The 23232-nt window shown below is 37.2% G+C and overlaps 1 protein-coding gene across 3 annotated transcripts; it reads right to left on the bottom strand.

The window, feature by feature from the left end:
* Positions 1–1184: 1184 nt before the first annotated feature.
* Positions 1185–22463, bottom strand: LOC136687187 (NACHT, LRR and PYD domains-containing protein 3-like). Of its 3 annotated transcripts, XM_066661485.1 has the most exons (16): positions 22332–22463; positions 20879–20971; positions 20070–20183; positions 19100–19192; positions 18290–18403; positions 14880–14972; positions 13968–14081; positions 13703–13789; positions 11128–12894; positions 8605–8769; positions 8269–8451; positions 7952–8125; positions 2975–3145; positions 2706–2879; positions 2463–2636; positions 1185–1803 (listed from the first exon to the last, which is right to left on the bottom strand). In XM_066661485.1, exons 1-16 carry the CDS (start codon positions 22367–22369, stop codon positions 1680–1682), a joined length of 3678 nt encoding a protein of 1225 aa, XP_066517582.1. In that variant the 5' UTR covers positions 22370–22463; the 3' UTR covers positions 1185–1679. The 3 variants fall into 3 exon arrangements, with proteins under 3 accessions (XP_066517582.1, XP_066517588.1, XP_066517596.1); XM_066661491.1 differs by lacking the exon at positions 22332–22463 and having other exon boundaries at positions 20070–20131; positions 20879–20957; XM_066661499.1 differs by lacking the exons at positions 20070–20183; positions 20879–20971.
* Between the last annotated feature and the right edge of the window lie 769 nt (positions 22464–23232).

Genomic DNA, 23232 nt, shown 5'->3' with positions numbered 1-23232 from the left:
TGCTATGGATGAATGGTGTTCCACTACTTATGTTAATAAAACAGCTAACAGTATAGAAACAATGCCATTATCCAGAATATACCTTTAATTAATTTCCTCTCCATCTATATTTTGTTATTCATATAGGTTTGTCTGTTGTCTCTGGTCATCTGTATGGGTTGTCGAATGTTTGATGATACTTGTTTGACATAACTGTATTCTGCAAGTGCCATGTCTTTAATGCTCTTTCTGACCAAAAAAGACATCTTGGATTAACCAGGTTCGAGTACAGCAGATCTGCTGTATCTAATCAGATAAATATAACAGTGATGATCCTACATCAGTATTATAAGGACACAGCTTTTTAATAAAGAAAAAATAATTCATTACAATTATTATTTTTATAATTAGGCATAATCTACATTATGTCATTAATTCCTTCATTGTCTGTAATCAATTATCCAGATCAGGGTCAAGAGCCTACCCGGAATCACTGGGCGCAAGGCTTGAACACACCCTGGAGGGGGTGCCAGTCCTTCACAGGATGACACATGCACTCACACACTCACAACTAAGGACACTTTTGAGTTGTCAATCCACCTACCAACATGTATTTATTGGACCGTGGGAGGAAATCCAAGTCACCCGGAGCGGGACTTGAACCAACAATCTACAGGTCCCTGGAGCTGTGTGATTGCGACACCACCTGCTGTGCCACCTTGCCGCCCTTCTACTTTATGTGTTTTATAATATTAAGGATTTAATTTTGTCTTCAATGAAAACATGCAGATTTCACACAAAGATCTTTATAAATATTTAGTAGGAACTTCTAGACAATTCTAGACAAGTAATATTTAAAAAAATGATCCATGAATTTAATTACAGTCTTAAAAACAGGTTTGTTTTCATTTATTTTGGTTTGGTATGGAATATAAAAATAAATATACACTTGATGAAAATGATTACATAAGCTGGAACACAGGTGTGGATTTTGTTCGTTCACCTTACTATAAAGAAAGAAATCCTTAGAAGACTATTCTTTTTCTTTTTTTGTATTTTTATTTACATTAGTAATGAATAGAAACAGTTTGCATTTACATTTACATGCTTAAATAAAACAGGGATGAGCATTTTCAAATATATATATATATATATATATATATATATATATATATATATATATATATATATATATATATATGCTCTTTTTTCAATGTTTCTTTTTTCAGCTTTAGAATTTGAATTCAACTTCAACTAAGTAGTTATTAGCGTTTCTACTCTACATATTCATACGTTTAGTGAGGGAACATAATTGTACCATATTCAGTAATTGTAATTTTAACAGTAACAGTAATTGTAGAATTTTAAATTGTGTTGATGTCATACACTCCTTTTTATCTCCAGGATGTATATAATGTTGTTGTTTTTTTACACTAATCTAAAATGAAAGATTACAGATATCCCCCTCTACATTTGGAGAAGATAATGTAATGTATCTTTAGGGAACACAACCGGACTTTACCATCACTGCTGTAGCTTTAAAGGTATATTATATTGTTTGTACCTTTAGTGACAATAATGCACCTCTACTGTACCTTTTTTCAGAGAGTATAAATTTAAAAATTCTCTAGAAAATGATTGTCAATTTCTTTTGTTACTAAGTCAGTTTGCTGATTAAGTCTGTTTGTGCCAGACTGAAGTTACTCTCTGGAGTCTCTGAGCTCTTCATCCTGTACACAGCAGTCATTCAGAGATGAGGGGACTGATTGCAGGGCTTTGGATAGAGCAGCATACCCTTGTTTTGAAATACCGCATTTGTACAGCCTAGAAAAATGTAAAATGTGTCATTATTCACCACTTTCAGCTTTCAAGTTACCATATTTTATTAAGTACCCACAATAAAATAGATGAAATCGTTCATTGTATATTACAGTTGTGTGCCTTGGTATACACTGTGAAATTCATAATAATGTGCATCATAGCCAACATTTTTATCATAGACTAGATTATTGTTCATACAATAGAGAGGTGGCCATTGGTTGTGAAATATGATGTGCCATCACAGCAGAATTGGTGCCTGTGCAACCAAAAACAACCTGTGTTATCTTCAGGCTCTGTCAGATCCACTATGACTTTCACTCAACAATTATTTATTGCTTAAAATCCTTTAATGTAGAATCTGACACAAACACATAGAAGATTGCACAGTGTAGAATTATGTCAAGTTCCTATGCAGCATCTTGTACAGTGTTTCATGAAGTAATTAAATGAGACATTAGTTAAGTGCAGTTACAATGCAGACTTGGTTTAAAATGTAAAATGTGTTTATTTAGAAATAAGGAGTGTGAAACTATTTGGAAAAAAATATTTAATTTTATATATAGACAGGAACAAACCTATAAATTACCATTGGTCCACTGGTAATTTAATCCTCTGTATCTTAACTGTTAGCAGAGTATATGCTGAAAATGAAATGAACTTACGTAAGTTTTTGTATTTTGCAGTGTGGGCTTCTAAGTCCAACAGAAAGCAGCTTGACTCCTGCATCCTGGAGATCATTAATACTCAGGTCCAACTCTCTCAAACCTGAAGACTCAGAGTTAAGAGCTGAGGCCAGAGCTGCACAGCTTTCCCCAGTGATACCACAGTTGTTTAGCCTGAAGATTATGAAGATCATGAAAACACATCCGCACACACTAACACATGCAAATGTTAACTATACTCACTTCAGTGTCTCCAGCTTGATTTGAGGATTCTTCAGAGCACCAAAGAGCAGCTTTAGTCCTAAATGCCCTGGACTGTTTATGCTCAAGTCCAGAACTCTCAGGTAAGAAGGATTTGTCCTCATGGCTGACACTAGTGATGTAAAGCCTTCTAATGTGATGTTGCAATTGGATAGTCTACAAAAAGAGACATATTTTTTTCCTTTTATATTCTGTGTTAAAAAAATTATTATTTTATGTCAGCATAATAAATAATCATGTAACATCCTTACGCCAGTGTATCAAGTGTACACTGAATATTCTCCAGTCCAGCAGCAAGCAGCTTCACTCCTGAATCTTGTAAGTCATTGTTATTCAGTGAGACCGTTTTCAAGTCTGAATTTACTTGTAGTACTGAAGCCAGAGCTGAGCAGCCTTGCTCTGTTACTTTACAGTTATTCATCCTGAAAAATAATAAAATAATAATAATAATAATATGTTATATTTATATAGCATTACATATGTTAAATGTATATGTGGGCCAGTTTTTTTTTCGTTTTTTTTAACAGGTACAGAGATTGTTTTGGCTGTATACAGATAAACAGATATGTTATAATCTATATTTGTATTTATGTACAGCTATTACTTAATTACTTGCCTGGTGAAATTAAAAGTTAGATGATTACAAAACATGGCTTCCATGCTATTTGTAATAATTAGAATATGATTAAATTATAAACTTCAAAAGTTATTCATAACTTATTTGTTAAGGAGTTTTTGAAGTAATGTAAAAGTTTCCTGTTTAGAGTTTTTACATTGTTGGTCATAGAAGTCAGACTGAACTGTTCATGGTTATTACACTCTTTATAAAATATACTCATATGGCCATGTAAATGCAGGCCACAGAGTGAAATAGTTACCAAATCAAACTTTTTTTTCAGATTTATTACCAATTTACTACTCTAAGTGAAGTTATGCGAATAACATAATTTTGGGAGTAGGACCACACCCGAACTCCTCCTCTCAGCTCTATATATACCCTGCAAATTCACGTCATTTCCACGTCAGACAAACTCGCCTCATTTAGTTCAGGAGACGGATCTCGACTCGACTGCTTCACGACGTCAGCACGCACCTAAGCGCTGGGTCATTCCTGCTGATCCCCATATTCGGAGCCGTGTTCGGCCTTTATCAAGCCCACTGAGCCTCCTGTTTTAAACTCGTTCCGGCTAAACAGCTATGGGACTGCCCAGTATCTGAAGTTACGTATGGCCATTGTCACGCCTGCAACCACTTCAACTGTTCTATGCTCTGCTGTCTTAGCGCTCTGGATCGGTGCTCTGTTCTCCTGCTTCTCCTCCCGCTGCATTCGGCCTCCCGAGTGACCCCCCACATCTCCCTCCGACGCTGGCGCAAGGCTTCGAGCCTCATCTTATCTTCATCTCCGGCTACGCTGCTATGGGACTGCCTCATGTTTTGGGGAACGCGAATCTACCATCGTCACGGCTGTGGCTCCACAGCTACGAGCTCTACAGCGCCTTGAGACTCCCATTTCCTCCTCTCCGGCAGAACAGCCTCAGCATTCCAGCAACGTGCTCTGAAACATTAGCGTCGCTCACTCAGCTAAAGAGAGAAACCCATATGCCGGTGTAAGGATCCCCTGCTCAGCAATGCGATGATGTCACAACCTTCTATCTCCGACTTGACGCCCCCTGCTGGAGTATCCTTTGTCTTCCCGTTACCCTTTCTGGTTGTGTCTAAACTGGAGACATTAGCCTCAATGTCTTATAATCTTTGCTGTCTCACAGGTCGGTGCCTTAGAGGGTTGTTTTGATAATAATATAATTTTCTGAGCGGAATTGGATAATGGCTTAGAATCTACAATATTTATGCACATCTCCAATGCAGTAGTTTACCTACACTGCTTGCCAAGCTGGTCCTATCTGAAATGTTGGGGGAAAAAAAAAAAGCAAAGCAGGCAGCATGTTTAAGCCTCCATTCCAAATCGGCTCCTCTTGAACACTACTTTGATTGACAGCATTGCACCCATTTAGACACAGCCCCCCGAGTTCATTGCATTCTCTCTTATCCTCTCTACGCATCATCCCACCCCTCCCTTTATCATCCCACCCCTCCCCCTTTTTCTTCCTCTACATCTGTCTCTACGCATCATCCCACCCCTCCCCTTTTTCTTCCTCTACATCTGTCTCTATGCATCATCCCACCCCTCCCTTTATCATCCCACCCCTCCCCTTTTTTTTCTCTACATCTGTCTCTACGCATCATCCCACCCCTCCCTTTCTCTTCCTCTACATCTGTCTCTATGCATCATCCCACCCCTCCCCTTTTCATCCCTCCCCTTCCTTCATCATCCCACCTCTTCCCCGTTGCAGCCGCAGCTGCCTGCCTCAGACCTTCTAGCTCGTACCCCTCTATAAGTGCTGCGGCGGGCCTGTCTCCTGTCCAGCGCTCTGACCACTCGACGTGGTCTACTCTTCATAGGTCTACTCTACGCATGCCTCAGACCTTCTAGCCCACACCCCTCTATAGGTGGCGTGGCAACCTGTCTCCCATCCAGCGCTCTGGGCACTCGGCGCGGTCTATTCTATGATCTACTCTATGCATCATCCCACCCCTCCCTTCATCATCCCACCTCTTCCCCCATTTCAGCCGCAGATGCATGCCTCAGACCTTCCAGCCTATAGGTGCGGCCTGTCTCCTGTCCAGCGCTCTGGGCACTCGATGCTTTCTTCTCACTGCACGGCTTCCTCATTGCTGATTCATTTTCTTTCCACTCTCTTCCCCTGCTGCTGCTCTATGCCTCATACTTTCCAGCTCACACCCCCTCTACAGGTTGCTTCCTGCCTGGCGTTCTGGGCATTCTATGCAGCTTCCTTGCTGCACAGCTTCCTCACCCTAGATTCGCTCCCATCCGATCATCTCATTCTCCCAGCCTCTACATCAGCAGCTTGCATACTTCATGGATGCTCATCCAAACCTCTTCAATTTGCGGCCACACCATACCCTGCCTCTAACATTACAATTCTCATTTTTCTATTTAGGTGCTGCTGCAGACCCTCATCCTGACTCCTCTGCTGATGTGCTTCTCCCACCCTCTGGCTTCCAGTTTATACTCTCTTTTCAGATGCTGCTGTGGACTATCGTACCGGACCCTCCTCTGTGCTGCCTTGCTGCTCACACTCTACAGCTTCTAGCTCCTGCTCTGTTTTCAGGTGCTTCGGTGGACCTTCATTCCCCACTTCTTGCTGCTGCACTACTTCGAGTCTCTGACATTCCAGGTCATCATCTTCCTGGGTGCCGTTACAGGCCATGTCCTAATCCTCTACTTTGCGGCGGTCCCGCACCCCGCCTCTTCCTTTACAGCACACCCTCTCTCCTGATGTGGACCTTCATCCTAATCCCCTTCCCCTCGTGGTTTCGCTGCATCCTGCCTCTTTCTTTACAGCCCTCCTATCTCATGCCACAGACCTTCGTCCAACTTCTCAGCTTGCACTCTCTCCTCAGAAACTGCTGTGGATGCTCATCCCTATGCCTTCCCCTCACAAACAAACGGCGCCCTGCGTTCACTGTACGGCTTGCACTCTCTCCTGCTGGATCTTACCTTCTGCTTCTGCTTGCAGCTAAGCTTCTCCTAGCGACTGCACCTCGCACTGCCTCTTCTGGTACTGTTCATACTAATTCTTCCAGCAGCTGCCGGCTTTCAACCTGACCTCTCCTCTTTGCGATCATGCCGCTCCGAGCCCCTAAGTTCCAGCTTATGCTCTCTTCTCAGGCGTGGCCTTGGACCAGCCCCCCTACGCAGCACTCAGGCCCTTGACGCCACCTCAAATTCAATTCACCCTCTCACATGCAGCCTTGTCGCTCTCAGCTTCTAACTTTCCAGCTGGTGCCAGCGAGGACCTTACTCTTTCATTTCTCGCTAGCAACAGCACCTCACCCTGCCTCCTATGGTACGGTTCGCACTGATTCCTCCAGGCTCTGTGGACCTTCAACCTGTCCTCTTGTCTTCACAACCATGCTGCTATCTAGCCCCTAAGTTCCAGATTATGCTCTCTCCCTAGGTTACCTTGGACCAGCACTCAGGCACTTGACGCCACCTCTGGCACCTGTTTTTTCAACAACCTCTAGGCATCTTTGTTATCTTGTAGTCAACTTTCTACATTGCCACCTTTTGGATTTTTCTCTTTCAGAGTTTTCTCCTGTGTGACAAAATGCCTTCTCTCTATCTTGCCTTTCCTGCTGTGCTAACCTTTTTGGGCTTCTTAACTGGCCTCATCTGTCATCCCTGTAGATCACTATTCCGTTCTCGATTCCCTCGATGCCATTGGAAAGGCACCACCAGGGCACACATGCCAACAAAGAATATCTTGCTTTATTAACACTGCCCCTCTGTAGTACTTGACTTGATTAGGCTGCTACTAATCCACTTTCCATCTATTGTTGCCAGCCTCAGACCCCTCACTATTACCCAATCACCATCAATTACACTGAAGTAGAAATTGGACTTAGCAACACTCTGTCCAGTGCATGGTGGCCCCAGATAAATGTCACTATTATTGTTACACCGTAGCTTAATGACATTTAGCTGGTGATACATTAAAATTCTATTATTAGTTGATCAATTTGATTTCTGCCAATGTGATGATCTTGTCCATCTTAAGACCAACTCTGACTCTATATAACTTTTCGCAATCATCACCCCTTTACCACTGCGGCATCTGAATACTTGAATTACCAGTCACACTAGAATTTCCGTTATCATAATCAATATAGGACATTTAACTTACTCATGCTATTTCTCTACCGTCTCACATGACACTCAGTCATACACCAGTTTATTAATGGTAGTTCATTCAAAGACTCACTAACCCCTTCATTCACCTAAACACAATCAGGACACCAATCAAACCCTTGACCAGAGTACCTTAACCTATCCATACTGTAGCACTTAATGACCAGCATTCCTGTAAATTTTTGGGGGTCCAGCCTCATACTCATTCATAAGCCGCCCTGAACTCTTCCCCAAAAGACTTCTGAGTTCGCCTCCCCATTTCAGCCTCTACGGGCGTGGTCCGTACTAGCAAAATATATATAAAAACTCAAAGATGTAAAGTTTCACTGGTTATTAAATGTCTTGATTTTATAAACTAATACAATAAATAAAACAAACCACTCTGAAGAACTCCTTAAATTATTGTAATTTTCAGATTATATATTATGACCTATTACCTGCCTTCATTGTAACTCACTTTAGTGTTTCCAGGTTACATGAAGGTTCCTTTAAAGCCTCACAAAGCACCTCCATTCCTGTATCTCCTATATCGTTTTGGCTCAGTTCAAGTTCCTTCAAGTTTGAAGAGTCTGAACTCAGGACTAATGCAAGAAAGTTACAGCCCAAACTTGTAAGACCACAGTTGCTCAGCCTGCAGAGACCAGAGACATGTAAATGTTCAGGATAAAAAGACATCAATGCATATATCTGATTTTAGGTCCAGTTTTACAATTTAATCATCATTTGCCTCAGTGTTCATTGAATTTTAAAGCACAATCAAGCCTTTTTACTTACCGTAATATCTTTAGGCTACAATGAGTTCCTCTTAGTCCAAGGAATTCCTTTAAATTATATTTCATAGTTGAAAACTTTAAGATGCTCATAAGCTTTTCATCAACTTTATTCATTGGGAATGTCTGTTCTTCTCTCAGAACTGAAGAAAGAAAACTTCTCTTTTCAGGTCCAGTAAAATTCATTCTTTAAAGAGAGGGAAAAAACAATTTTACCTTTTGAGCTCAAGGCAACAGAAGCAACACTGGGTAAATTATATTTATATGTGTTTTAAAAATACAAATTTTATAAATTTAATTTAAATGATCTAGTTTTGACTGAATGAAATTAACAACGTACTGCATGGTGTCCATATTTTCAGCTGGAATTCCAGTACAAAGCAAATTCACTCCAATGTCTTTTATGTTATTGTGACTGAGATCCAGTTCTTCAGTGATCTGCATGTTTGGGAGAGATAGAGCTAGTGCTGCACAACTTCTCACTGTGATCCTACAGTTGTTAAGCCTGCAAGGTTAAATTAAATATATATTACAAATGCAATATTAAATATTATATCAATTTATAGCCTGAAGAGCCAAAAAAATGGGATAACAGTATATATATATATTACTGTACAAATGTTTAGGTACCTGAGGAAAAAAAAATTTGGGGGGGCAGAAAACTTTATTTTAAAACAAATATTAGTTTAAAAAAGCACCAATTATATTGAGAAGACAAATTTACCCGTTTATGGCATGGGTTTCAAAATTTCCCCTAATGTGTGCTAAACAATTACATTTTTCCCCATGTGCTGATAATATTGCTGCCTCCAGAACCATTTTGATAGTGTTTTTACACACAAGCAAACAAAACTGAATTCTAAAATCAATAATAAATTTGCAGTTAACAAGAACTTAACCTCTTATAATGGTCTAAAATATGCTTGGCTGCCACCAGTGAGGTATATCATCTCTAAATCAGTGGTGTAACTAGAACACTAGGAGGAATATTACCAATCGACATGTGTTATTAAACCACTTTGCAGTGTATAGGTGTGGGCAAATGTGTGCAACTGCCAGACATTATACAATACTGTTGTATGAGAACCATGCAAAATTGTTATTTATTGTAGCAATTTATATTAGAAAATAAAATGTTTTTCTCCACATCATGCAGTTTCATTAAATGTTTTCTTACAAACTGTACAAATACACGGTCAATGTCTTACTTGTAATTTATTTATTCATTCATTATCTGTAACCGCTTATCCAGTTCAGGGTCGCGGTGGGTCCAGAGCCTACCTGGAATCATTGGGCGCAAGGCGGGAATACACCCTGGAGGGGGCGCCAGTTCTTTACAGGGCAACACAGACACACACACACATTCACTCACACACTCACACCTACGGACACACACACACACTCACTCGCAAACTCACACCTATGTACACTTATTTGAGATGCCAATCACCTACCAGCGTGTGTTTTGAGACCATGGGAGGAAACTGGAACACCCAGAGGAAACCCTTCACAGAGCAATACACACACACTCACACATTCACTCACACCTATGGACACTTTTGAGTTGCCAATCCACCTACCATCATTTGTTTTTGGACTGTGGGAGGATACCGGAGCACCCGGAGGAAACCCACACGGACACGGAGAGAACACAACAAACTCCTCACAGATGGTCACCTGGAGCAGGAATTGAACCCACAACCTCCAGGTCCCTGGAGCTGTGTGACAGCAACACTGTCTGATGCTGCTGAGATAAGGTTTTCAGCAAGAACTGGCTCCAAATTGGTGCCTGAAGGTGAAGGTCTGTGTCAGAGAGTCATAAAACTGACACTATAGACCCTTTTAAGTACAGTTTACGACACAGGGTCTTGGAGGGTCATGCGGCCACATGCACCCTCAGAATGACCTTCTGAGATGAGGCCCAAGAGAGAACTGCATGGACGTGTCTCTCACAAGGCGGCAGATCAGCGATGACAGAGAATCCCCACAGAGAACCTCAGAACGCCACCAGCTCCGAGGGAGGGGTCGCCGTGTCTGAAAAGGGGGAGAAAAGAAACCCCCAAGGCTGCAGCCTACACCCGTGTCTGCAGTTCTCCAGGAAGCCGAGCCAGAAAGCACTGCACATCAGCAACATGCTCCAAGTCCATGGTTTCATTTCTTTCATTGCTCAGGAAGTTGGTGCTGAATGCTTGCTGGGATAAACAATAGCCTTCCTAGAATTTAGGGCAATTAAAATAGAGAAATTCCCTCATATATTAATCTTCCTGTTCCCCCATGTATCGCTGTAATCCATTTCATTATATGAATGTATAATCAATATTCATTATTTGATATTACAATTAATAAACCAGTTGTGTGATAAAACCAATCCTTGGTTATTTGTTTGTGTGCGTCTTTCTTGTACAGAATTATTCCTTCTAGTCCAGATTCAATTTCAGAGCCAAGAACCTACAACGGGTCAATGAGCATAAATCATTCATAATAATTAATTCTAGCTAATTCTGCTATATAATATGTAAAGTCATCTAACATGATGACCTACTTATCTGAGCTAAAATTGGACAGGTAAAGACACTACATATTATTTAATGACTCCCAAACATGGAGCATAACAAAACAAATTAAATAATTAATTATTAATCAAATAAAAATTAATTATCATTAACTCTGATATGTAGTATTTATGCCACCATGACATGTGCATACTATTTCCACTACAATTGGACAAACAACTAACAAGACCACTGCAATGAGGCTTCTGGAGAAGGGATTAGAATGGACTAAAATAATGTATATAACTCATATATTAAAAATATCTAAAACTGCTAAATTTTTACATCATTTAAAAGTTTTTGTTTATTACCTGGCCCTCACAGACAACTTCATCACTGCGAGCAAGCAGAGAAGAGCCTTGTCTGACTTGCCATATTTTCGAAGTTCAAACACATCCAGCTTCTCATCCGAAGTGAGTATTATGTATACCAGAGCTGACCAGAGTTCAAGAGAGAGATTTTCCTCATTTTGGTTTCGGTCCCTCAAGAAGATTTCGATTTCTTTCACGAGAGAGCTGTCATTAAGCTCATTCAGACAATGGAAGTATTTGACAGACAAATGGGCACAGACATTATCTCTGATTTTGGTTTTTAAGTAGCTGATGATGTTTGTTGTGTCTACAGTCCTGCTGCTTTTCTCTACCAGCAGGTCTCTCAGAAGGTTCTGAGTAGACGGCAATGAAAATCCCATGAGAAAACGGAGGAAGAGATCCAGATGACCACTTTCACTCTCAGAGGCTTTATCAACTGCAGTCTGGAGCAACTTTTCCATTGTTACAGTTTTTTCAGAATCACTGGCCTGTTGAGCACTGAGCACATTTTGGTTGTGGTTGTGGAAGGACAAAAACACATATAAAGCTGCAAGATGTTCCTGAATGCTCAGATGCACAAAACTGAACACTTTCCTCTGGAACAAACCAAACTCATCTCTGAAGATCTGTGTGAACACTCCAGAGTACACAGAGGCTTCTCTGATATCAATGCCACACTCTGTCAGGTCTTCCTCATAGAAGATCAGATTGCCTTTCTCAAGCTGCTCAAAGGCCAGCTTCCCAAGCTTGAAAATCATTTCCCGATCCACAGCTTTGTTGTCAGAGTACTTTGCTTTTTTGGCATTGATCTGTGTGATCAAGAAGTGTGTGTACAGCTGAGTTAAACTCCTTGGCATGTTTTCCCAACCACAGTCGACCACCATTCTCTCCAGAACAGTGGCTGCAATCCAACAAAAGACTGGAATGTGACACATGATGTAGAGACTCCTCAGTGACTTCAGGTGGGTAATGATACCATTGGCCAGGCTTTGGTCACTAATTCTTTTCCTAAAGTACTCTTCCTTTTGTGGATCATTGAATCCTCGTACCTCTGTTACTCGATCAACACATTCTGCGGGGATACGGCCACATGCTGCTGGTCGAGAGGTTATCCAGATTTGTGCAGAAGGAAGCAGATTCCCCTTGATGAGATTGGTCAGCAGGACATCTACTGAGGTCACCTTTGTCACATCTCTGATATTCTCATTGTTCTGAAAATCTAACGGAAGGCGACACTCATCCAGACCATCAAAAATGAAGACTGAATGATTTGTAATTTGAGATGAACTTGCAACAATTTCTTGCATGAAGAAATGCTGAAGAAGATCATTCAGGCTGTAGGTTTTGTCCTTCATCAAGTTCATCTCTCTGAATGGAAGTGGAAATATCAAGTGGATGTCCTGATTTCCTTTACCTTCAGTCCAGTCCAGAATGAATTTCTGCACAGTGACAGTTTTTCCAATACCAGCCACTCCCTTTGTCAGCACAGTTCTTGGTTTACTTTGTCCAGGTAATGGATTAAATATGTCTTTGCATTTGATTAGCGTGTCCACTGTTACAATCTTCAGTGAAGTCTCAATCTGGCCCACTTCATGATTAAAGTGAAGTGCTGAATTCATACCTTCAGTGATATACAAATCAGTGTAGATCCTATTGAGAGGTACGTGGTTTTCATGCTGTGTTGTTCCCTCAAATATGTGCTGATACCTCTCTTTAAGACTGAACCTTAATTTATCTTCATGTACCTTCAAGATCTTTAAGTCAGGCCTGTAAAATGAAATGGGATTTTAGAAAAGTAATATTTTAGTTCTAGAGCCAAATAAGGCAATTAAATACTGATTTCATAAAGGATATTGAAAGTACTTTATTTTTACTTTTTTTATAGACCCCAGTTCCAAAAAATGAAATAAAAAAGTGCAATGATATGCAAATCATTTAAACCCTATAGTTAATTTAAAATGGTTCAAATACATTATTTTAAATGTTGAAATTGACAGTTTATTTAAAGTTTCTTGTATTTTGAAAAATAAAATTATTATTTTGAATTTGATTCCAGCCACCCTTATAATGGGAAAGGGTCATGTTTACTACTGTGCTACATTACTTCCTTTTACAACACTTTGTAAATGCTTGGGAACTGAGGAAACAATTTACTGTAGTTTTGAATGTGAAATATTACCCCAGTCATAGGGTATAGCTATAGGATTTCAGCTTCTTAATAACTCAGGGTCTCCATTGTACTGTTTTCCATTCATAATGTGCCAAATGATAAACATCGGTTGCAGATCTGGATTGGTTTAGCACCCAGATTCTTTTACTAAGGAGCCCTGCTGTTGTAATTTATGCAGAATATGGGTTGACCTTGTATTACTGAAATTATCAATGCCTTTTCCGAAAAAGACACAGTGCTCAGTGTCCCAACATTTCTGGAAATGGAATTGTAAATATCGTAAACTCCCATATTAATTACATCAATTGTTAGAGATGTTTTAATAATCTTTTATTTTTATGTTCTTGTGTAAATATGCAAATCAGTAAATAATAGGTCAAAGCAAATATTTGTTGTAATCCTCACAGTGTTTCTCTAGAGTTTACATCTTCATTGAAGATTGTATTTAGCTTGGTCAATACTGGTCCAGAAGTCTTGAAATGATCTTTTATGCTGCATAGAGAGAGGAAAACATTCATATAAATCACAGTTTTCACTTCTGAGGTGAATTATATATTGTTTTTCCTCCGTTTTTGACTTCTGACATTTGGGTATAAAAATGAATGAAGTAAGTCTTAAGATGAGATGTGATTCTCAGGGCTAATAGACTATTAGGGAAATGTGTCCTTACCTTCCTGTTGGTGGAAAATGCTCTCCTTCATAATTTATTGGAATTTGCATTGACCTATCACTTTTCAGAGATAGAACACTGGGCACAGAGGTATTAGATCTTTTCAGCTGGAAACTGTAGTAAAAATACAGAGAAAATATTAAGAATTTAAGAACTGAAAAACATAAAACTGGTTTATTATTTCAAACACAGGTGATCTGGACCTATTTGTTTCAACTCTGTCATGAAAGAAAATATTATCATTACTATTTTTTAATTATTAGAATTAAAATCCAGTGAATCCAGTACAATCCAGAAAGTTTAACACTAATGTAGGATTAGGGTTCAGTCCATAGTTATAGAGTATATAATAACAACAATATTCAATAAAATCTCAGAAAAGGTTTTTCTTTATAACTGATTGGGATTTGCATGGATGTGTCACTTCTTAGAGACACAGTGCTGGGCTCAAATGAATTAGATATTTTCAGGAACCTGGCGCAGATCAGTACGGTGTATATTTAAAATATGGGGCCAAAAATAATGAGGTAAAAAAAATGAGGTTTCAGTGAATTTAGACTGAGGGATACCAAAAAGATACTTCTTAATAATTAATTGGTATTTGCATTGACATATCATTGTTTATAGATGCACCACTGGGTGCAGAGCCCATTCTGCTAAAGACTATGATAAATGTACACATTGTCTGTGCTTTGAATGAAAAAAGTGACTATAAAATGTACCATTGCAAACTATCACTGATAACTAAAAATGGTTTGTCACACTCAGCATGCCAGGCTAAATATATTTTGTACATGTATGTATGAATTCTGTGAACAGCTTTTTAGTCAATTATTGGCTTTTCAAAGTCTTTTCAAAAACATTGAGACCGAGCCATTCTTAAAGAGTTAATAAATGTATATTTATTTGTACCTTTTGGGTGGTGGCACAGGTTTTCCATTGTGGTGGACTGGCCTTTGCATAGACTGGTCATTCTTCAGAGACACATCACTAGGTACAGGTAAACTGTTTTTTTTTATTGAAAACTGCATTATTGACAAATGAAACACACACATTTTGCATATAGAGATAAAATTACATTCAACCAAAGAAACATGTTGTGACAAAAATACATATGGTATTACTGACTAAAGAAATATGAATTTTAGACAGTTCTCCAAACTGCACTGCATTTGCTAGAACAGATCACACCAAATAAATGTTTTCACTGTAATAAATTGCTTGTAAATTTTCTATGGCAGCTCAGAAATACAAAGTTATTGTAGCCATTAACACTACAGTGAATCCATTGATTGTGAAAGTTCTGTCTATTTTGAATGGCTAGCCTCACCAGATGTTTTTTAAAAAACTGTGACTTCTTAAACAAGATGCAGAGTTTTGCATGTACATTTCAAGCATATACAATAGAATCTGTTACTTAAAAAACATAAAACTGGTTTATTATTTCAAGTTCCAGTTAACTTTTCAAGACCTTCTCAGTTCAGAAGCTAGATTGTTGTTACTATATTACTGCAGTGAACATCAATGTACACTCTTTAACTAGAAACATTGTCACAAAATGCCATCATGTATCACACAAAATAGATTCATCAGTGTTTTTATAATTTCCAGATTTCCAGAGACACAGGGAGCACCAAAACATGTATCATGTGATGTTTTATTTAAAAAAAAAGTTATTGATCCGAAGGCCCAGCCATAGATTGAAATTTAAGGAAACTCTTTAGAGACACACCACTGGGTTCAGGTGAGCTGGATATTTTTGGTGACATTTTTAACACTAGAACTACCAAACCGCTGCCATTTGGCAATTATACCTTTAAATCCCAAAGAACTGCCATTTGGCAGGTGTGAACAGCTCTTCTCACCTCCAGTGTTATGTAAATGAGGCTTTTACATTTGAAAGGAGACACTCTACTGCACTCCACACTCTTCTCTGCAGCAAGTTGGTGAACCCCCACCCACCAAAAAAGTCAACATTACCAGATATTTAGATTCAAGGTAGTTTTATTGGTATATGAACAGGAAAGAAACATTTTGCTTGGTTTCCCTGTACAATGAAATAATAATAAAGGAAGTAATAAAAGATAAAATAAGCATGCAACAATATGTTAACAAAAGTATTCATAAATAGAAATGTAAACTTTACAGAAATATAAACTATGTGCTTCATGCCACACTGTGCCATCTTTTGCCGTCTCTGTCAGCCACTCGTGTGTCTCCATGCGACTTCTCTTTCCTGGAGGTGGTGAAGTCTCCTCATCTACAGGACCATATGTTTGAGAATTGATTAGTGAAAGGTTCAAATAATGTGAAATTGACACAAACATGGCATTTGAATTATAATTCCAAAACATCTGAAGTATGCCTCCTTTGTGCTAATGTAGGATTGTTTTCACAGCGCAAAAAGTGGCATATTGATTAGTCAAAATAGCTCTGATATGTTGTAACCTTATTTTAAGTAGTTTTTGTCTTTTGAAAAACTGCCAATAGGTAAAGATATTTTTAAATAAATTTATACAAAAAAACAACCCTCAGCTAGTTGTAAAAAAGACATTTTTACTTAAACTTTTTAAAACGCAAAGTAAAAGAATCGTATCAGGACATTTTTTCTTGTTTTAAGTCAGAATACAAGTCAAAACTTCAAGACTTTTAACTTCAAGATTGTACTTTTTGCAGTGTGTCTCTTCCAAAATCACAAAAGCTATAACCAGCAAATAAAAATAAAAAATTTAGGAAATCTTACCAGAAGAGATTTCAGAGTCACCGCTCTGATCAATAGTAATTTCTTCTCCCTCGGAGTCACAGGGGTTGACATGGTTGAGGGTCATGTCCAAAGTCTGCTCTGTACTGTAAACCTTTGCCATCTTTGCTTCTTGGTCAACAGAGTAAGTGAAATGTGTGGTGACGTGGCTTTTTATCCACATGGAGGTGGATACATACATAATCGTTATCATCATCGTTCACGCTATCACCCACCACACCCGTCCCTGTTCACTGTTACCTGCTACTGGCATTGTTCGATCTAATGGCTGCAACAACAACATTTTTAAAATAAATATAGAACCCATCTCAGTTCCCTCCATCGTGTATATTTGTAATATTGTACTATAGTGAGAAAGGTTTATTCTATTTTATTTCACTCAGCATGTAGCCAGATAGGCTATTTACTTTGGTGCAGTTTATTATATAAAATTTATGCACTTTATTAACAAGTTTTCCAGTGTCTGCTGTCATCTTTCTCTTTATTCTAAAACTCACACAAAGACATTATTTGAACTATAATTCCAAAACACCTCAAGTCTGCCTCCTTTGTACTAATTTTGGATTGTTTTCTCACTGATGAGAAATCAAAAGTCAAAATAGCTAAGTGTCAAAATAGCTAAAGTTCAGATTTTAAGTAAATTTGCCTTTTGAAAAACTGCCTCCTTTGTACTAATGTAGGATTGTTTTCACAGTGCAAAAAGTGGCATGTTGATTAGTCAAAATAGCTCTGATATGTTGTAACCTTATTTTAAGTAGTTTTTGTCTTTTGAAAAACTGCCAATAGGTAAAGATATTTTTACATAAATTTATACAAAAAACAACCCTCAGCTACTTGTAAAAAGGACATTTTTACTTAAACTTTTTAAAACCCAAGTAAAAGAATATTATCAGGACATTTTTTCTTGTTTTAAGTCAAAATATCTCACCCCATTGGCAAAGTGTTTTGCTTGACAAGTAAATATGACTCAAATTAAATTTAAATACTATTTTTGAGCAATTTTTACTTAACTGATTTTTTTATTTATATTTCTCAAGGTTTTTGTAGGTTTCATATCAAATAATACTGCATTAGATCAACAAATATAAACTAAAAAGCTTAAATAATTCTTTATTTTGTGTATTCTAAATAAACAAGTATTATTTCATTATATTTTTGAAAGATTATAATAATAATTATCAGCAGCTGAGAAAACTGCCAAAGTACCAAAATATTTTTTATTTGTTGAGACTGTTGCCCTGAACTAAACTCCTGAAAGTCTGTGCCTGCTGTGACTCTCAGAGCTTTGTCAGTCAACACAGTTCACACTATCACCCATCCCCCCGTTTTAGCACCTAGTAGTGGCTTAATGTACATAACAAAAGGTGGCCTAATGGGTTGCAAATTACCCCAGCACTGCCATTTGGCAGCCTCTGGTAGAAAAAGGGGGTATATGAAAATACTGGTAGTTCTAGTGTTAAAATGTATTTTATTTATATTAGGATATGGACATGAATATAATTAGGGTGATCATAAAATTAGGGTCAGAGCTATTGGAAGTTTAAATTTTATTGATTCTTACCTGTTCTCTGGTGATGAATGTCCTCCTTTATAATTGATTGGTATCTTCATGGACCTGTCACTCTTCAAAGACACAAAACTAGACACAGGAAAACTTGACCTATTTGTTTCAACTCTGTCATGAAAGAAAATATTATCATTACTATTTTTTTAATTATTAGAATTAAAATCCAGTGAATCCAGTACAATCCAGAAAGTTTAACACTAATGTAGGATTAGGGTTCAGTCCATAGTTATAGAGTATATAATAACAACAATATTCAATAAAATCTCAGAAAAGGTTTTTCTTTATAACTGATTGGGATTTGCATGGATGTGTCACTTCTTAGAGACACAGTGCTGGGCTCAAATGAATTAGATATTTTCAGGAACCTGGCGCAGATCAGTACAGTGTATATTTAAAATATGGGGCCAAAAATAATGAGGTAAAAAAAAATGAGGTTTCAGTGAATTTAGACTGAGGGATACCAAAAAGATACTTCTTAATAATTAATTGGTATTTGCATTGACATATCATTGTTTATAGATGCACCACTGGGTGCAGAGCCCATTCTGCTAAAGACTATGATAAATGTACACATTTTCTGTGCTTTGAATGAAAAAAGTGACTAAAAAATGTATCATTGCAAACTATCACTGATAACTAAAAATGGTTTGTCACACTCAGCATGCCAGGCTAAATATATTTTGTACATGTATGTATGAATTCTGTGAACAGCTTTTTAGTCAATTATTGGCTTTTCAAAGTCTTTTCAAAAACATTGAGACCGAGCCATTCTTAAAGAGTTAATAAATGAATATTTATTTGTACCTTTTGGGTGGTGGCACAGGTTTTCCATTGTGGTGGACTTGCCTTTGCATGGACTGGTCATTCTTCAGAGACACATCACTAGGTACAGGTGAACTGTTTTTTTTTTTTTTTATTGAAAACTGCATTATTGACAAATGAAACATACACATTTTGCATATAGAGATAAAATTACATTCAACCAAAGGAACACGTTGTGACAAAAATACATATGGTATTACTGACTAAAGAAATATGAATTTTAGACAGTTCTCCAAACTGCACTGCATTTGCTAGAACAGATCACACCAAATAAATGTTTTCACTGTAATAAATTGCTTGTAAATTTTCTATGGCAGCTCAGAAATACAAAGTTATTGTAGCCATTAACACTACAGTGAATCCATTGATTGTGAAAGTTCTGTCTATTTTGAATGGCTAGCCTCACCAGATGTTTTTTTAAAAACTGTGACTTCTTAAACAAGATGCAGAGTTTTGCATGTACATTTCAAGCATATACAATAGAATCTGTTACTTAAAAAACATAAAACTGGTTTATTATTTCAAGTTCCAGTTAACTTTTCAAGACCTTCTCAGTTCAGAAGCTAGATTGTTGTTACTATATTACTGCAGTGAACATCAATGTACACTCTTTAACTAGAAACATTGTCACAAAATGCCATCATGTATCACACAAAATAGATTCATCAGTGTTTTTATAATTTCCAGATTTCCAGAGACACAGGGAGCACCAAAACATGTATCATGTGATGTTTTATTTTAAAAAAAAGTTATTGATCCGAAGGCCCAGCCATAGATTGAAATTTAAGGAAACTCTTCAGAGACACACCACTGGGTTCAGGTGAGCTGGATATTTTTGGTGACATTTTTAAAATGTATTTTATTTATATTAGGATATGGACATGAATACAATTAGGGTGATCATAAAATTAGGTTCAGAGCTATTGGAAGTTTAAATTTTATTGATTCTTACCTGTTCTCTGGTGATGAATGTCCTCCTTTATAATTGATTGGTATCTTCATGGACCTGTCACTCTTCAAAGACACAAAACTAGACACAGGTGATCTGGACCTATTTGTTTCAACTCTGTCATGAAAGAAAATATTATCATTGCTATTTTTTTAATTATTAGAATTAAAATCCAGTGAATCCAGTACAATCCAGAAAGTTTAACACTAATGTAGGATTAGGGTTCAGTCCATAGTTATAGAGTATATAATAACAACAATATTCAATAAAATCTCAGAAAAGGTTTTTCTTTATAACTGATTGGGATTTGCATGGATGTGTCACTTCTTAGAGACACAGTGCTGGGCTCAAATGAATTAGATATTTTCAGGAACCTGGCGCAGATCAGTACGGTGTATATTTAAAATATGGGGCCAAAAATAATGAGGTAAAAAAAATGAGGTTTCAGTGAATTTAGACTGAGGGATACCAAAAAAGATACTTCTTAATAATTAATTGGTATTTGCATTGACATATCATTGTTTATAGATGCACCACTGGGTGCAGAGCCCATTCTGCTAAAGACTATGATAAATGTACACATTGTCTGTGCTTTGAATGAAAAAAGTGACTAAAAATGTATCATTGCAAACTATCACTGATAACTAAAAATGGTTTGTCACACTCAGCATGCCAGGCTAAATATATTTTGTACATGTATATATGAATTCTGTGAACAGCTTTTTAGTCAATTATTGGCTTTTCAAAGTCTTTTCAAAAACATTGAGACCGAGCCATTCTTAAAGAGTTAATAAATGTATATTTATTTGTACCTTTTGGGTGGTGGCACAGGTTTTCCATTGTGGTGGACTGCCCTTTGCATGGACTGGTCATTCTTTAGAGACACATCACTAGGTACAGGTGAACTGTTTTTTTTTTTTGATTGAAAACTGCATTATTGACAAATGAAACATACACATTTTGCATATAGAGATAAAATTACATTCAACCAAAGAAACACGTTGTGACAAAAATACATATGGTATTACTGACTAAAGAAATATGAATTTTAGACAGTTCTCCAAACTGCACTGCATTTGCTAGAACAGATCACACCAAATAAATGTTTTCACTGTAATAAATTGCTCATAAATTTTCTATGGCAGCTCAGAAATACAAAGTTATTGTAGCCATTAACACTACAGTGAATCCATTGATTGTGAAAGTTCTGTCTATTTTGAATGGCCAGCCTCACCAGATGTTTTTTTAAAAACTGTGACTTCTTAAACAAGATGCAGAGTTTTGCATGTACATTTCAAGCATATACAATAGAATCTGTTACTTAAAATACGTTATATATACGGATCTTTAAAAACTAATGAAAGTAAAAAAAAATATCTCTAAAGGCTATTTCCTAGAACACAAGATTCTTTTAGCACATGAAACGTTATTGTGTTTTTGTGTAATTTTGGTCTAAACATTTATATCTAAAGTTTCTAATCACAGAGCAGCACACCAACAAATGGAGAATAAAACCAGAGAAATATGAAATAATAAAATTATGAAAAAAAAATTATTTAATTTCTTGATTACTTAACCTACATATGAATATACTAAACACTAAGTATATATTACAGTTTGAATTTAACTATCCATCTCATTATAGAAGTAAACTGCAAGCACGCCTCCATTTAGAATTATTAGGTTTTGCATTTTGTGTTTGCTTTTATAAGTCACATGGCTTGGCACATAGGACACTGGTGTTGATTTCTGGACTTAGACAACCATCACCAGGACCGATCACTACAAACAAAATACCTGGTGATTGATATATGGCCATAATCTCAATTTATTTTTTTCTTACCCATTACATCCACTGACAGAAGTGCTCAATGTAGAAGTACAATCTGTGCTTCACATTGAGTGAAAATATAATGATGATAGACCAATAGAAATGGTCCAAAATTACTTGGAATATTATTTTTACTTTGACTTCCATTGAAAGTTAAGAAGGTTTTTTCTTCTCCTGTGAAGTCACTTTTTTGCTGATACATGTTTCCACTGGATAGTGACAACATAAAATCTGTTTACACTTATTAAATTCACTTATTACATTAAATTCACTTATATAAAAAAATAAGATTTTTAAATTTAGTTTCTCTTTGCTCCAACAGTAATGGTGTATTTTATAGTTTAAGTTTAATTATATACATTTATGATGTTTAAAAATTACACATACAAACTCTAAGGGCAATAACATGACAAAAAGATATTCCTTGGACTTACCTTCTACCTTCACAACTTTCTACACACTTAAGGTCCATCTTGGAAGCAGTATGACTTTCTTTAATCCCGTTTAACAAATATGTTAGTATCCATCAGAACCATGATGTTCTATATGAGAACCGAACTAAATTATTTGTGGCTCACAAATGTTGCTGTTGGTCAGTACACGGAAGAAGAGTCTCTTATTACCAGTTTAACAGGTTGGACTGCATTTATTTTTGACAGCGACATGATACTGAAAAAAAATGTGGTTTATCAAAACAACTAATCATTGTAAAGCTGTACATGATTTTTAAAGCTTAATATATATATATATATATATATATATATATATATATATATATATATATATATATATATTAATAAATATATATATATATATATATATATATATATATATATATATATATATATATCCTGTCCAGCGCTCTGGGCACTCGATGCTTTCTTCTCACTGCATGGCTTCCTCATTGCTGATTCATTTTCTTTTCACCCTCTTCCTCTGCTGCTGCTCTATGCCTCATACTTTCCAGCTCACACCCCCTCTATAGGTTGCTGTTGCGGGCCTGCCTCCTGCCTGGCGTTCTGAGCATTCTATGCAGTTTCCTTGTTGCACAGCTTCCTCACCCTAGATTCGCTCCCATCCGATCGTCTCATTCTCCCAGCCTCTACATCAGAAGCTTGCATACTTCATGGACGCTCATCCCAACCTCTTTAATTTGCGGCCACGCCATACCCCGCCTCTAACATTACAACTCTCATTTTTCTATTTAGGTGCTGCTGCAGACCCTCATCCTGACTCCTCTGCTGATGTGCTTCTCCCAACCTCCGGCTTCCAGTATATACTCTCTTTTCAGATGCTGCTGTGGACTATCGTACCAGACCCTCCTCTGTGCTGCCT

The sequence above is a fragment of the Hoplias malabaricus genome, chromosome 1 (assembly GCF_029633855.1).
Source record: "Hoplias malabaricus isolate fHopMal1 chromosome 1, fHopMal1.hap1, whole genome shotgun sequence".
Taxonomy (NCBI): domain Eukaryota; kingdom Metazoa; phylum Chordata; class Actinopteri; order Characiformes; family Erythrinidae; genus Hoplias; species Hoplias malabaricus.
Note: the sequence above shows the minus strand (reverse complement) of the source record. Positions and strands in the feature narration are given on the sequence as shown.

What these genes read in the sequence shown, in the direction of transcription:
- LOC136687187 (XM_066661485.1), bottom strand. Translation starts at nt 22,369, where the DNA reads ATGGACCTTAAGTGTGTAGAAAGTTGTGAAGGTAGAAG. An exon ending in CATTTTCCACCAACAGGAAG is followed by an intron (nt 13,790 to 13,967) that starts GTAAGGACACAT and finishes CTCTCTATGCAG; the next exon opens with CATAAAAGATCATTTCAAGA. An exon ending in GAAAATATGGACACCATGCA is followed by an intron (nt 8,452 to 8,604) that starts GTACGTTGTTAA and finishes CTCTCTTTAAAG; the next exon opens with AATGAATTTTACTGGACCTG.